This window comes from Pyrus communis, chromosome 2, assembly GCF_963583255.1.
Source record: "Pyrus communis chromosome 2, drPyrComm1.1, whole genome shotgun sequence".
NCBI lineage: Eukaryota > Viridiplantae > Streptophyta > Magnoliopsida > Rosales > Rosaceae > Pyrus > Pyrus communis.
In genome coordinates this window covers 2247179-2262623 of record NC_084804.1, presented here as the reverse complement: position 1 = coordinate 2262623, position 15445 = coordinate 2247179, and the positions used below count along the sequence as shown (strand labels likewise).

The 15445-nt window shown below is 38.8% G+C and overlaps 3 protein-coding genes across 3 annotated transcripts; 2 read left to right on the top strand and 1 right to left on the bottom strand.

Annotated features, from left to right (window-relative positions):
• The first annotated feature begins 286 nt into the window (after positions 1-286).
• LOC137726135 (protein TRANSPORT INHIBITOR RESPONSE 1-like) lies at positions 287-3452 on the top strand. Its single transcript, XM_068465013.1, has 4 exons — positions 287-905; positions 1324-1819; positions 2082-2888; positions 3035-3452. Exons 1-3 carry the CDS (start codon positions 454-456, stop codon positions 2838-2840), a joined length of 1707 nt encoding a protein of 568 aa, XP_068321114.1. The 5' UTR covers positions 287-453; the 3' UTR covers positions 2841-2888; positions 3035-3452.
• A 63-nt stretch (positions 3453-3515) lies between these two features.
• LOC137726136 (dynein light chain 1, cytoplasmic-like) lies at positions 3516-4662 on the bottom strand. The gene is made up of 2 exons (XM_068465014.1): positions 4103-4662; positions 3516-4003 (listed from the first exon to the last, which is right to left on the bottom strand). Exons 1-2 carry the CDS (start codon positions 4238-4240, stop codon positions 3812-3814), a joined length of 330 nt encoding a protein of 109 aa, XP_068321115.1. The 5' UTR covers positions 4241-4662; the 3' UTR covers positions 3516-3811.
• Positions 4663-11567: 6905 nt separating this feature from the next.
• Positions 11568-13756, top strand: LOC137726278 (vacuolar protein 8-like). Its single transcript, XM_068465181.1, has one exon. It carries the CDS (start codon positions 11727-11729, stop codon positions 13482-13484), a length of 1758 nt encoding a protein of 585 aa, XP_068321282.1. The 5' UTR covers positions 11568-11726; the 3' UTR covers positions 13485-13756.
• Positions 13757-15445: the final 1689 nt, after the last annotated feature.

The following is a 15445-nucleotide window of genomic DNA, read 5'->3' as shown; positions in this document are numbered from 1 at the left end:
TCCACTCCACTTTCGACATGACACCGCGAATGATGTTTAAGGAAGGAGAATCTACCTACACTAGGTTAATTGGTGTTTAAAGCAACGCAACTTAAACTAGCTCGAAATATTACGGTGACGATAAAAGTATTTTAAGTCAATTATTAACAAGGTTTTAAAAAATGTTGGAGACGCAAATAAAACGAGTAGAAATACCGTAACAATAATATTTTTGTTGCTTCGAAAGTCCTCTAATTACCGTGATTAAAAATTAACCAAAGGTTTAGTTATATTTCCTCTGCGGTGCTACTGCCACTGGTATAATGCTCCACTCTCTTGATCTTCTCTCTCCTTCTTCGCTACATCAACCTCTCGTTCATCACTCTCGCTCCTACCTTTTCTTCTCCTCTCACATCCGGATTTCCACACCATTTCTCACAGCTTCCACCACACTTAGACCTCCCTCTCCCTTGCATGGATTCCCAAAGAAAGAAGGTTCTGGTGCAGGTGCTGAACCTGGTCACGTCACCCAAGGACCGGAGCTCCGTCTCGCTGGTCTGCAAGGACTGGTACGACGTGGAGCGCCATTCTCGCCGCCACGTCTTCATTGGAAACTGCTACTCCGTGTCGCCGGAGATCGTGACCCGGCGGTTTCCCAACATCCGAAGCGTGACCCTGAAGGGGAGGCCGCGGTTCTCGGACTTCAATCTGGTGCCTCCGAATTGGGGCGGCGACGTTCGGCAGTGGCTGGAGGTGTTCGCTGCTGAATACCCGCAGCTCGAGGAGCTGAGGCTGAAGAGGATGACGGTGAGTGATGAGAGCCTTGAGTTCTTGGCTGCTTCTTTTGCTGGGTTCAAAGCTCTGTCGCTGCTCAGCTGTGACGGGTTCAGCACCGATGGCCTTGAAGCCATTGCCACTGACTGCAAGTAAGTGTCTTTTTCATTTTGATTTGGTTTTTAAGTGCTTTTTCGATTGGTTTGTGAGATCGCTTTCACTACTGCTTAGAAAGTCTTATACTAGGAGTACTTTTATTAGGAAGACAATGAAACCTTTATTAAAAATCAAAGTGCTTTCCGAAAAAGCACTCTTCGAACAATGACATGGTGGGTCTTTTTTCAGAAAGTGCGTTTATGATCTAGAACCCCCCAAGTTTTACGTGATAACATACTTAGAAACATTTTTCTAGAAGGAAGCAATCGAAACATGCCCGAGATCTAAGACTGGTAGTCCGATGACGTTCTATCTCCCCAAAATCTGCCTGTTTGATCTATATGCTTTACTGCTTATGCTGAACTTCACTTGTTGAGGAAAACACCTAAATCCCATCCTAATTTGGTTTTACAGGAATTTGACTGAGCTCGACATACAGGAAAACGACATCGATGATAAAAGTGGAGACTGGTTAAGCTGCTTCCCTGAAACCTTCACGTCAATGGAAATACTAAACTTTTCCTGCCTGAATTCCGATGTCGACTTCGATGCTCTTGAGAGTCTTGTAAGTAGGTGCAAATCACTGAAGGTGTTAAAGGTTAATAAAACTGTAACCTTGGACCAACTACGAAGTCTTCTCACTCATGCTCCTCAACTTCTGGAGCTAGGCACCGGCTCGTTCTGGCAAGAGCTCACACCCTCTCAGCATTCAGAACTCGAAAGAGTGTTTAGCAATTGCAAGAATTTATATGCAGTCTCTGGTTTATGGCAAGCAACAGCTCTTTATCTCCCGGTTCTGTATCCTGTCTGTACGAATCTTACTTTCCTGAATTTGAGCTATGCAGCAACTTTGCAAAGTTGGGACCTTGCTAAACTTGTTCCTTATTGTCCACATCTCCGGCGCCTTTGGGTAAATGCCCCATTTCTTTCTTTTTATATATAACAGTTCTTCATTTTGAGAAAGCTAATCTGATAAAGTTAGACGAGAAAAACAATAGCGGTTTTGAAATCGTTATTGGTTGATCACAACAATGACATAATAGTTTCTTCATTTTGAGAAAGCTAATCTATTGAGGTAATAGCATTTTGAAATCGCTGTTTGTTGATCACAACAATGACATGGGACATGTTGACTGTAGGTGCTAACTCTTAATATCAAATTTTTTCTGCAGGTGCTGGACACAGTGGAAGACCAAGGGTTGGAGGCTGTTGGATCAAACTGTCCTTTGCTTGAGGAACTCCGTGTTTTCCCTTCTTCTCCCGATGGAGATGATATTGTTGATGGGGTGACTGGATCTGGGTTTGTTGCTGTGTCCAATGGCTGTCCAAGACTCCGCTATGTCCTCTACTTTTGTTGGCAGATGACTAATGCCGCTGTAGCAACTGTTGCACAAAACTGCCCTGATATAACCCACTTCCGTCTCTGCATAATGACCCCGGCAAAACCAGATCACCTGACGGGTGAGCCTATGGATGAGGCTTTTGGTGCGGTGGTGAAGACTTGCACTAAACTCGAAAGGCTTTCGGTTTCAGGTTTACTGACTGACCTTACATTTGAATACATTGGGAAATATGCCAAGAATTTGGAATACCTTTCAGTAGCCTTCGCTGGAGACAGTGATCAGGGGATGCAGTACGTGATGAATGGTTGCCCCAAGCTCAAGAAACTTGAGATACGGGACTGCCCGTTTGGGGACGCAGCTTTGCTCTCAGGTTTAGAGAAATATGAATCTATGAGGTCACTTTGGATGTCAGCCTGCCTTGTGACAATGAATGCCTGTCGGTCATTGGCAAGTAAGGTGCCGAGGTTGAATGTTGAGGTGATGAAGGATGATGAAATTGGTGATGACAGTCAGGCTGATAAAGTCTATGTTTACCGTTCTATTGCCGGGCCAAGAAAGGATGCCCCTGCTTTTGTTCTCACCTTCTGAAGACTGAACAGCTTTTGTGCTCACTCTTTGAACCTTACAAAATACATGGTACTCTCTCTCTCTCTCTCTCTCTCTCTCTCACACACACACACACACACAAACTCGTAAACAGCTTTTGAGTTGAAATTTGAATCGTTCTATGTACACAAATTTTGGTTTTTCTTTTCTTTTTAACATTTCAGCTGGTGCAACAGGGAATTTGTGATGTATGCAGTCATGGCTGAGACGTTTTTAGGTGAGGGATTGAAGTAGAATTTGAGGCACTGACCATTCACAAAGTTAAGCAAAGAAGGATTAAACGAGATTGGCTCTTCAAGAATGGTCGCGTGTAGAAATAAGTCATTGACAATAAGAAAGAAGTTTTGCTTTTGGGTTCAACTCGTTCGTCGAGGAATTACATGCAGAAGCAGTAGATTTTCCTTCATACTTCTATCGGAGTTAGGGATTAGCTAGTCTCACATCCTTCATACTTGTATCGGAGTTGTGGATTAGTTAGTCTCACTCACCACAATGTTTCGAAAAATAACATACGACATTCGTAATCCTTTGCTACTGGAATATGTGGGGATTGATTTCTCGTTCATAAGTCAATATGATTTTTAAGTATAATTATTTATAACCCTGAATACTAGTAACAATAATTCTTGAGAAAAAAAAAGATAATGAAAACAAATAAATTGTAATTTTTCGAGAATGACTTGCATAAGACGGCAACACCAAGATGACAGAACCTTGAAGTTCCTATATGTTTTAACAGTCCTTTGCTTGAGGAACTTCGTGTTTTCCCTTCTGATCCCGACGGTGATAATATTATCCGTCGGGTGACTGAATCTGGGTCTGTTGCCGTGCCTCATGGCTGCAGAAGACTCCGTTATATCCTCTACAGTTCTTGGAATTTGTTCATTTATTCATTTTTTTGATATACAAATTCGAGGAGAACGAAAAGGAAGCAAAGTTTTATGAAGCAGAGCTTATGCCGTCACGGCCTCCAGCGGCAGGATGTTATTTGTCTCCACAGCGAGATTGGTTGTTCCCCTGAAAAGCAAGAATGCAAGGCTACCGACGAAGAAATAGATGAAGCAGCCTTGGCTGTGTGTCACAAACGAACCAAAATCTGTTCCTACGATGCACTGCCACCCCAGCCCGTACGTGTCATCAAATTCCTGCATGGAAACAAGCAAAGAAGGCAAAAATAAACGCGTGAATTTCAAATGATTTGTTGAGGATTCAATGCTGAGGATAATCCAGGAAAGAGAGGTGACCTTCTTTATGAATTGGGCAATCTCAGTGGGTTCAGTGACATCGAAGTTATCGAGAGCCCTTGCAGCTAACTGGAAAGCGTCTTGCTGCATTGTTTGAAGCATATCAGTCTCATTGACGACGGCTTTGCCTTCCAACATGGCTCCAGAAAACCTGCCTGGAACTGCCGTTGCAGTTGGGAAATCGCGAAAGAGCTGCAGATGTATAAGGCAGTTTAGAATGAAGGCAAAGGCTGTAGTGAAGCGAATTATATCGAAACGGGAACTTCACATTTCTATGTGGTACTCTCCATGCCGCGTATGGTCATCAAAGAATAATGCAAAGGAATAAAGCCAGGTGATCAGGAAACAGACAAGCTGATTGTGTCATGGATGATGGGGCATGGAAGAAGATGCGTTTCTTGTGTACAGGATCTCGCATCTTGTTCGATCAATTGCTCAAGTCTGCCGTAGCGAGGGGCAGTTTTCAATTCGGGGTCCACATTATCTCGGAGATGCAGGACGTTTATGGTTGTACAAATAAGATACTTCTGTGAAATTCAAGGATGGTGTTCTGAGGTTGATGGTCAGTTGTCTATTTGCCTACACTCTTGTTTTCTTTTCTTTTTTTTTCCTTTTTTTGTTGATCCAAGAACCTATAGCTTGTCATTGGTTCGGGTTGATGATAAAAATACAGCAATTATCCACTTGTGTTGTTCTGGATCAAAGGCCTCTATATGCACTTTATTGAAAAAACAATTGGCCCTTTTACTAGAGAAGTGTCAGCCTAAAAAATCATCACTAAATTTAGCGGAAATGAGTTGGGTTTAGGATAGGTTCTAGATTTGGTTTCAGGATTACGATAGGTCCTGGATTCCGTTCCTCCAAACATCAATAGCAAGTCTTCAGCCTCTAATTATCAATTAAGGCATATATGATGTAACTGGGCTTTTAGATGTGCAGCCACTTCATGCAGATTTGTTGTTAGTTTCAAAAAGCGAACTATAAATATATATATCCCAGAACGTGATTTCACGTGAAGAGAGTGATGGAAATGTACAAAGACATAAATTACGAATGGCTAAGAATATGTCGTCCTGACGATCAATCGTCCCTTAGGCCATCTCCAACCGAGGGTCAAAGGGTCAAATATAATTTATTATTTAAAAACTACAACTTAAATTCAAATTCAACCGCTAAGTGACGTCAGCTAGCCGTTAGTAGCTAACATCATGCTGACGTCAGCTAGCCGTTGAATTTGAAATTTTCTTTTGCTATAAATAGGATGGATATTGGGCTATAATTCACACAACTTTGAATTCAATCTATTTCAATTCAATCTCTTTCAATTCAATCTTTTTCAATTCAAGTTTGCAATGAATTCCAACTTTGGATCCTCTTCGGATTCCAACTGGGGGTCCTCATCCAATTCCAAATTGGAAGCAAGATGGGCGCAAATGAGACGAGAAGATGAGGAGTCTGATGAAGAAGTTCAAGTAAGGCGCAACAAACAAAACAGAGCAGCAGCCATGGCTGCGACCATGGTGTATCAGCCAACTAAGGAACAACCCCAATATGAAACATAGAAGTTATAGGATAAAAATAGAATTTAAAATAAAATAAAACAAATTTTGTGAAATAGAAGTTATAGGAAAAAATGGAATTTAAAAAAAAAAATATGAAACAAATTTTGTAAAATAAAAGTTAAAGGAAAAAAAAAATAGAATTAAAAAAAAATGAAAAATAGAAGCTATAGGAAAAATTTTGTAAATAAAAAAAAAAATAGAACTGTAAAAAAAATATATTCAAATGCAACGGCTAGCTGACATCAGCTAGCCGTTGCATTTGAATTTTTTTCTTAAGCATTCTTGTCGGTTATAACCGACATGAAAGATGATTTTTCTGGCCAGCCCCGAGCTGGCTGCATGCAGCCAGTCCTCCAGCCTTCTCCGATTCTGTGGGGCCCTCTTAAATTCCACAGCCCTCTGGCCTATCTCTCGATTGGAGACGGTTTTCAGGCTATTTTCGACCCTCTGGCCCTCTGGACCCTTTAGTTGAAAATGGCCTTATGAGTTCCGGCCCAAGTGTCGATTCCGATCTTTCTCCTTCTAGGGGTGTTTAGCAAATTAGCAAACTCAAATCCAGGATGGCCATGACGAAACAAATTAAGGGAATTATAGTTTTCATCAAATGCTAATTCACTCGGTGTTTTTTTTGGGAAGTTTGGAAGGAAATCAGATTCTTTAATAATTAACAGTGCCATACTTAGATTTTGTGGGGCAGCTCATGACTAAGAATTCATCACAAAAGTCTAATTATAATAACTTAGAGGTGGTAAATATGGTTTGGTAACAGGTCTATTGTTGTGATGTATCATGTCTTGAAAATTATAATTGCCACAAAGATTTGATTAGATGCATAAAAAATACACACAAATGAAGTTCATGGATAATAATGTTTGCTTCTGTAAAAAATAATTTGAAACGTCTGTTAAAGTTCAAACTTTTGTATTCTATTAGAGGTTTTAGTCCTTTCTAATCGCTCTAAGCAAGAATAAAGTAGCATATTTTGTAGTTGATGGCTCATTCCGAGGTCTTGGTTCTTTCTAACCACCTTGTGCAGGTTCAGAGAGTAAGGTTACTATTATAGTTAGCGATTAAACCTTATGTATAGTTCGATTCACCTAATCTAGTATCACCCTTTCATTATATAATAAAAGTAAATTCTGGTCTGCAGTCCCATTCAAATTTTGAGCAACTAATTATAACCATAAATACATATATACACACACAAACACATATATGAATCTTTTAGGCAATGCTGCATGGTCCCATGCATGATCACTAAGTCGCACATCATTTTCTTGGAACGTAAGATGTAGAACGTCCGAGTCTACAAAAGCATAGGGCTTCTTTCAAGAAAACGAAAGAGGTGATTAACACCTAACACCAACATGTTTAAACACTTGAGTACAGTACCACGTAAACATTTTCGAATCGGTGCTCGATTCGATCGCGGTTCCATGCATTGTGTATCCTAATTAGGGTTAAATTCGGAGTGCTTTTGGATGCAAGAAGATAATGGCTAGAGACTTAGGGTTTCGTGGAACACATTTCTTTCCTATGGGAATTACGGTTTGTTGTTTCCTACGTGGGAATTAGGGTTTACAATCACCAAATCGGTTTAACTTTATCAAAGCAATGTGTTTTATCTTATGGACAGAAATTTACTTTGGATCTCACTGTCTGGAGCCTAAAGATTATGCATATTTAAACTAGTCAAACTGAATACGACAGTCCCCATTAACTCATTCCGTAAATTCACTTCACACAAACCAGGAGCTCCGATTTCTCTTTTACACAAACCAAGAGTTCGAATTTTTTGGTCCTTAGGCCCCAGACACTAAAGTCTGGGGAGGACACAAATTATTGTCTTATGAGTCACCAAAGCTAGCTAGCTAGTTGATCATCACCAGCATTGCAATGGAGTAGATGGATGAGATCTGATGATATTGCCATATTGTTTTTATGTACTTTTCTCTTCAAAGCTAAGGTATATATTTCGACTGTGCTTCTAGCCTACTAGCTAGTCGTATTGGATTTCACTTGTTCCATACTCAAAGGTGTCCCAACAATGCAAAGCAATCACTTTCGAGCTTATGCAATCCACATGGCATTTCTACCTAACACTTTATCACCATTAAACAACCAACATATTAGCTTACCCTCTATCTAGAATCTTATGCCACCGACCTAGCTGGCTACATAACACAACCCACATACGTACTAGGGTTATGCATGCTTAAGATACCAACTAAACTGATGTTGAAACTCCTTTTGAAAGAGCTAAAAGTATTTTTTGATAACTAGAAACGTAGTTGCAGGTTGGCCATGAAGCAGTTGCTAGGTGCTTATTTCAATGCGTTTCTAATAAAAACATTATATATATATATATATATATAAAATAAAATAAAATAAAATAAAGATGTTTATGAGTAGAAGTCTTTTTTTATATAAATAAACAAAAACAAGCCATAACTTCTTTAGAGTTATTTCTCTCCTAATGTCAAAAGAGTCTCAAAATCCCTCCACCTTTACTGATATAGAAATTTTCTCGACAGTAGATAAACAACGATTAAAATTAAGAAAGTAGCATACTTGGTAGAGATGAATAGGAATTGTAATATGCCATGTAACATTGTAACATATGGGGTCCTAGCAGTGTGGCTTAAGTTGTGATGACCATGTGCAGATTCAATTATGCTGAAGGGCCAAAATCTGCAGCTGATTATTGCTCCTTTTTCGATAGATTCAATGTGGAAGCATGGTGGCCTAAGAAGAATAGAAAGTTCAAAAGATTGGAGACCCAAAAAGGGGTTTATGCCTATATCATTACCCCACATAAAACAACTTGATCAAAGAAAGAACCATGATTAATTAAAACCAAATCATATTCTTAAACTTTTGTTGCAAATAATCATAGTGACTATCATGGAATAGAATCCTCTCTGGATCCTTTCCATCGGAATCTTCCAATTCTGTCTATTCAATAAAAAATCGAACGGCCAGGAATTAATTGTCTGTTCACTTTCACCTTCCTCTTCTCGTGTTCATCTTCTTCTATCTTCTTCCTTGTTCATCTTCTTCCCTCTGTTTCATCTCTCTCTCCAGCTTTAGAATTAAGGGATCCGAACGATCCGGATGAAAGGAATCCGGAAAGAATCCCAATCTTAGTATCATCACAAAATAAGATAAAAATAATCCGTAACTAGTCGAATATAAAAACAAGTTTTTTGTCCTGTACTTAGACGCCTAATCACATCATGGGTCATTGATTTTTGTTTTCCTCTTACTTGTCATCTTCTAGCTAGGGTTTTATCTGGCAAGTGCAACACAGGTCTCCCATTTTTCCCTTTCCATGAACAACCATGATAAATGCTTCCAAAAATCTTATCCCATAATTTATTATGTAAGCATGCTCAATACCTTTCACGCTTTGCTTTTCGCATTTTCTTGAAAAAAGCAGCTTTTGGCTTTTTTTGTAAGCTCCTCTCATTATTTTTCAGTGCAAAGGGGTTATAGAATAGAACAGAAGCATCTTTCTTTTCAAAAATTTGTAAAGAAATTAAGAAGCCCCTTCCTCGAGGCTTCCAACAAAGGTCTTCACATGGTGGGGTGGGGTGCGGTGGGAAGGCATTGTCATCTATCCCCATGCTAAGAGTTTTCAAACCTAACCTACTTTTTTCCTTTTCACCTTTTCACCTAATCAAATAGTGCTCCGAAGATTTTTAGTGCAGACTGCTACGTGATGTTATAATACGTGAATATATTTACTGATAATATATCATAAGATTATGAAATATAGCAACAAATTGGTTAATTTTATCGTCCACTTGTACTATGATAATTGGACTAAGAACATATTATGACGATAAGATCGTTACCCTACAAGATTCTCGTTATTTTAAGGGTGGTCCATAAGAATTCCAGTTAAGTTTCTTACAAAGTATTTATATACGTACAGCTTAGTCTGTCTCTTGTTTTGCTCATGCTTGCCCTACTCTGCCACAAAATAAATATAGTTGTCCTAATCAATAAATTTTTAGTAGGTGATCAGAATTAATTTCTCCATTACTACTTAAAAAAGTGTATAAAGTTAAAAGTTGATAAAGGTCCAACCACGGAAATTTCTTACCATAACACTTCTCCTACTCGTGGGATCCATCACATTTCAAGGACAACTGATCCAACAATTAGGACTGTTTAATTTAAATTTTACAGTTCTTATTAGCTTATCTCACTAATTTACCTCTAAATTACTCGGTTTGCAAATTCTGTAGTATGAGATTTAGAGAAGATCTCAATTCCTACTCGTGAACTCAACCCAAACATTCTTTTTTTTTTCTTTTTTTCTTTCCATAAAAAAAAATAAAAAAAATAAAATAAAAGATGAAATTTTTGTTAAAAGCATTGATTCCATATTATCTCAAAGTTTGAACTGTCACATCTTGTAGTCATTTTACAAGGTGATCATTTTATATATTTTTCTTTGTCTATGGTATGCTTATGCTCTTTTGACAAAAAATACATCTTTAGAATATTACCCAAAAAAGAAATAAAACAAAGAATATTTCCTTTTTGCTATAGCTGCCAAGTGAAAGTATAAACTAGTGATACTAAAAGATTCGGAGTAATATTACAAGTTAGAAAGGTAATAAAAAGATAAAATCTAGCGGGCTTTTCTCTTTTTCATTTTTCAAAAATGTAAGTTGCGAACGCTCTAAACAACCTAGTGTTTGTTTAGAATTTTTTTGGACACTCAAGGAAAAACGCTTATTCCAGCACTTTAGTACTTTACAATTAAACTTGAAGAAGAACATGCGAGGTGTTTGCTTCTAAAATTTCAACAAGTATTCAAACGTGTTTGCTTCTAATACCCAGTCACAAAATATTCAAAGGTTGCTCCAATAATTAGATGATAAAAGAGAAAATTTGACAATTGAGTGTTGTGAATTATGATGGTTAAATGGTTGCACCTTAGTATATTTAAAAGAAAAACTAATGAAAATGACTTGAAAACTTTGAGCTTTAACGATAATGACAAAATGAAGGGTAAAGTGAATAGTACCATCATTGACTTTTTAGTGTAAAAATATGATTTTTCGTTAAAGTAAACAGTACCGGGAGCTTTTCATTAAAGTTCCCATATTTAAATGCTTTTACTATGAAGACTTAGTTTTCACTACTCTTCTAAAACTCGATTTTGATCTTACTTTCTCTTATGAAACTTAAAGTCGTTACTTTGCTCTATGGTTCGATTTCAGTTCCACTTTTCCCTTTGAAACTCAAAAGCTGCTCTTTGCTCCCTGGAACTCGATGATGATCCCACTTATTCTAAAAAAACAAATATAAGGCAATATAGAGCAACTTTTGAATTTTAAGGAGTAAAATTGCGAGTTTTGAGTTTTAGAGAGTAAAATGAGATAAAAATCGAGTTTCAAAGAGTAAAGTGACATCTTTTGAGCTTCATGAGACAAAGTGATATTGAAATCGAGTTTCAAAGAGTAAAATGATGATTTTTGAGTTTTAAGATGTAAAATGAGATTGAAATGGAGTTTCAGAAAACATAGCTAAAATAAGCCAAAACTCTTCTAGAATAAATAATTAAACAAATCCATCCATATGCATAATGTAAGCATTGCTTAAAAGTTTTAACCACCAATAGTGGCTGAATAGCCCCTAAAAACATATTTAAATTGTGTTAGATAAAATACAATGATTTACTACCACCTCCTTTGAATAAGCGCCAACTTCCAACAGATTTCTTATCCCCATTGTACTTACAAATTTGCCCCTCTTAAATCCCCCACTCGTATTCCACTTACACACCCGCCCATAAGGTCAATCATGTAATTTCGCACTAAAGTCCAATTCAATGGATCAGCTGCCAAACGGGGGATAAGTACAGAACCAGGAGAAAGATGGGAGAAGTCAGAGCCTCTCTGTCTGTTCACGGTAAGATCGTCAACTAGATTCCATTCCGTTTCCAATTCCGATCAAATTTGCCGGAATATTCGTACCCATCTCGCCGGGATCCGGTCACTTCGCTATTTCCAGATGGGTTGATTCCAAAACCAGTGAGAGCAACAATGGGGGAAGAAGAGAAGCAGGGAGCCAAAGAAACAGAGCAGAGCCAAAACTCGTCGGAATCTTCCTCCGGTGAATCAAGTCTCCGGCGAATTATCGAGTCCATTGCATCTCTGATTTCGCTTTCTTATTCCATAAAAATCTTTGCAGCGAAATGGAAAACGATAAGGACCAAGCTCGAAGATTTGAACTCCGGCCTAGTGGCCGTACAAAACTGCGAGGCCAGCGAAAACCCTGCTGTCTCAGGCATTGTGTCGAATACATGGAAGACGGTCAACGAGTGTCACGACCTCGCTCGTCGCTGCGTCGATCTTTCGTACAGCGGGAAGCTCCTGATGCAGAGCGACTTGGACATGCTTTCCGCAAGACTCGATCTTCACGCAAGAAACCTATCGGCGGTTTACAACGCTGGCGTTTTGACACGGCGGTTCGCGATCGTCGTTTCGAGGCCCGGCAACGGAGCTTGCAGAGAGGACATGAGGTTCTACGTCAGAGACTTGATGACGAGGATGAAGATTGGCGACGCGGAGATGAAACGACTGGCGTTGCTTAATCTGCACGAGGCTGTCGTGGAAGACGACAAGTATGTTAAAGTCGTCGTTGAACATAGCGTGATTGTGCATTTACTGATTAGTTTTCTTGATTTTTCGCATGAGGTTGAAATCCAAGAGTTGGCTGCAAAGATTGTTTCTGTTATTTCTGGGTTTCGTTCGTACAAGGTTGTTCTGATCGAAGCAGGGATTATCGCGCCGTTGATTCGGGTTTTGGAGTGTGGGAGTGAGGTTGGGAAAGAAGAAGCTGCAAAGAGCTTACAGAGATTAACCGAAAATTCGGATAATGGGTGGTCTATTTCAGCTCACGGCGGAGTCACGGCTCTGCTTAAGTTATGTTCCGGCGGCGATGGCGGCGAAATCAGATCAGAATTGGTTGGTCCTGCTTGCGGGGCACTCAAAAATCTTGTTGGCGTTGAAGAAATCAAGAGATTCATGGTTGAAGGAGGTGTAATTTCGACGTTTATCAGGCTCACAAGGTCGAAAGACGAAGTCTTGCAGATCAATTCGATTGAGTTTCTGCAAAACATTGCTTCTGGGGACGAGGCAATTCGGATTATGGTGGCGAAAGAGGGCGGAATTCGAGCGTTGGTTCGCGTTTTGGAGCCTCGATCGGTGGCTTGTTCTTGTAAAGTGAGGGAGACGGCATTGAGGGCAATAGAGAATTTGTCTTTTTGGAAAGCGAGTTCGATTAGTGTTCTGATCAAGTACGGTTTTGTTGATCAGCTCATGTTCTTCCTACGAAATGGGGAGGTTTCGATTCAAGAACTAGCGCTAAAAGTGGCGATCAGGATGTGTGGGAAATCAGAGGAGGCCAATAAGGCAATGGGGGATGCAAATTTCATGACGGAGCTGGTCAATTTCCTCGATTCAAAGTCGTTTGAGGTTCGAGAAATGGCGGCTGAGGCGCTGTCGAACATGGTCTCAGTCCCGAAAAATAGAAAACGATTCGTGCAGGATGATCGCAACATGCGCCTCCTTTTGCAGCGGTTCGATCCGGAGCAAGTAAATTCGGGCAACACGAAGCCCTTGTTCTCCATTTTGATGTCGCTGACGAGCTGCAACGGTGGGAGGAGGAAGATTGCGCATTCGGTTTACTTGAAAAACATCGAAAAACTTGCAGAAGATCAAGTTTCGGATGCCAAGAAGCTTGTCAAGAAGTTATCCACAAACAGATTTCGTAGCATGTTGAGTGGAATCTGGCGTTGATTCTTGAATCAAATGTAGGGTTTTTGTCTTTATATAATTTTCATTTAATTTTTGTTTGCAATTTTTGTTCATAACTTGTATATCTGCATAAAAGGGTTTTTCCAAGTTTTTACTTGTTTGTCAAGCCCAAGTTGGAACTCCAAATTTCATCTTTATTATCCTCTTTCACATCATCTTCTTGTCAAGATTGTATACATAAGATTGTCCAAATTCATCTTGATTCGGAACGGTTCATAAGATTGACATAACTCTTCATTTTGGTCTCTGAGATTTAAAATCGATAGAAGCCGTCACTGTGATTGTTCACCCTCAATAATTTGGTCCTTCAGGCTATTTTTGTCAAACCAACCCATCCCCTTAATTTGGTGGTTTCTTCAATTTAATGAAGATTTTTCAAAGAATGACAAAAAAAATTGACGATGGACAATCTCATCGACTAGTTCTATCGATTTTAATTCTCAGGGACCAAAAGTGTAGAGTTATGACAATCTCATGGACCATTTTGATTAAAAAGCCTTCTTTTATTCGAGCGATAGTTCTAATTTAATATAAATTACAAGGAGGGAGATTCGACTCTGCGCTAACCAACTCGACTACGTCCAACTTTGCTACCACAATATATTTGTTTAAGATATTGTTGATGCATGTAGTGGCAGCAATGTGCCAAAGAATGAATGAATGACGAGAATGCAATTGCAACTGCATTTAGTTTAAGTGAGATGGGGATGCATAAAAAGGGTTATATAATATTTAGGTTGTGTATTATTAGGAAGGAGCACATGGGAAAGCCATGAACTCCCAAAGGGGCATGTGAAGAGTAGAGGCAAGGCTGCCATGGTCTACTTCATTTACCCTCTGTGGACACAAAAGATAGTGATAGATCAAGTTTCCTGCTGGATTTGCTTGTCCTATGTATGCCATTGTCTCTTCTGTCAATTTCTTGTTAGAAGACATTCGTTATGTTAAACTTTAATTTTGCTCGGTTTTGATCTCATTTTTTGACGTAGTTGATTGCTTTAGGCTGTAGAATCACAAATCAAAATTTTAACTTTAGAATTCTAGCTTAGAACTAGCTACTTGTTTCAATTTTAGGCCTTAAGCCTCTGATTTTAAGAGCTCAAAGCTTTAATTAGAGGGTGACCCTATATCCAAAGTAATCAATCAGTCGATAAATAGAATCAAAGGGAGTCGAGTTAATTACAAATTAGATTTTCTCAAAACGTCTGTCCTTTTAAGTGTTTTATCAAGTCTTGGTGGAAGGAAAAAAATTGCTAATTATTTGTTAGATAGAAAGGGGGTTGTGTATTAGGAAATATTGTAGTAGGGTACATGGACTTGGACAACTAGTAGTCCAACTTAATGAAGAGGACTTGTAAGTTTCATCTTATTCGTTTAATCGTGCAAAGCGTTTTATAGTTCAATTGGTTAAGAACAGTTATCTATGAAATTAAAATTTTATGTCGGAGTTTCTCCTTCACCAATATCGCTCACGTTAAAATTCATTATATCAAATGCATGCGAAGTTCACCAGGGTAATGTGTTTTCCTGTCTCAGAAGCAAATAATACAAGCAAACAAAGATTGGTGTGGAGGAAATTAGAGCGAGATGTAAGTTAACATCCTCCAAGGGCCCAGGTTTGGGCTGTTTGAGCTTTGACAGAGATTAGAGAAGCCCAAAGTAAACACGCAAGTCGTAAGCCCAATGGCCGAAGTTGAAAATGGATGATTGAATATAGGGAACTTTAACGAAAAATCATATTTTTATATTAAAAAGTTAATCTTAGTATTATTCATTTTATCTTTTATTTTGTCATTTTTGTTAAAACTCAAAGTATTCAAACCATTTTTATTAGTTTTCCCTTGAATCTATGGGCCTTTTTCCGAAGAATAATATATGGGGCTTAAAATAATAGTTTGCCTTTGGAGAAGACGATTCGAATTGTTTTACGAAAGAAATGTGGA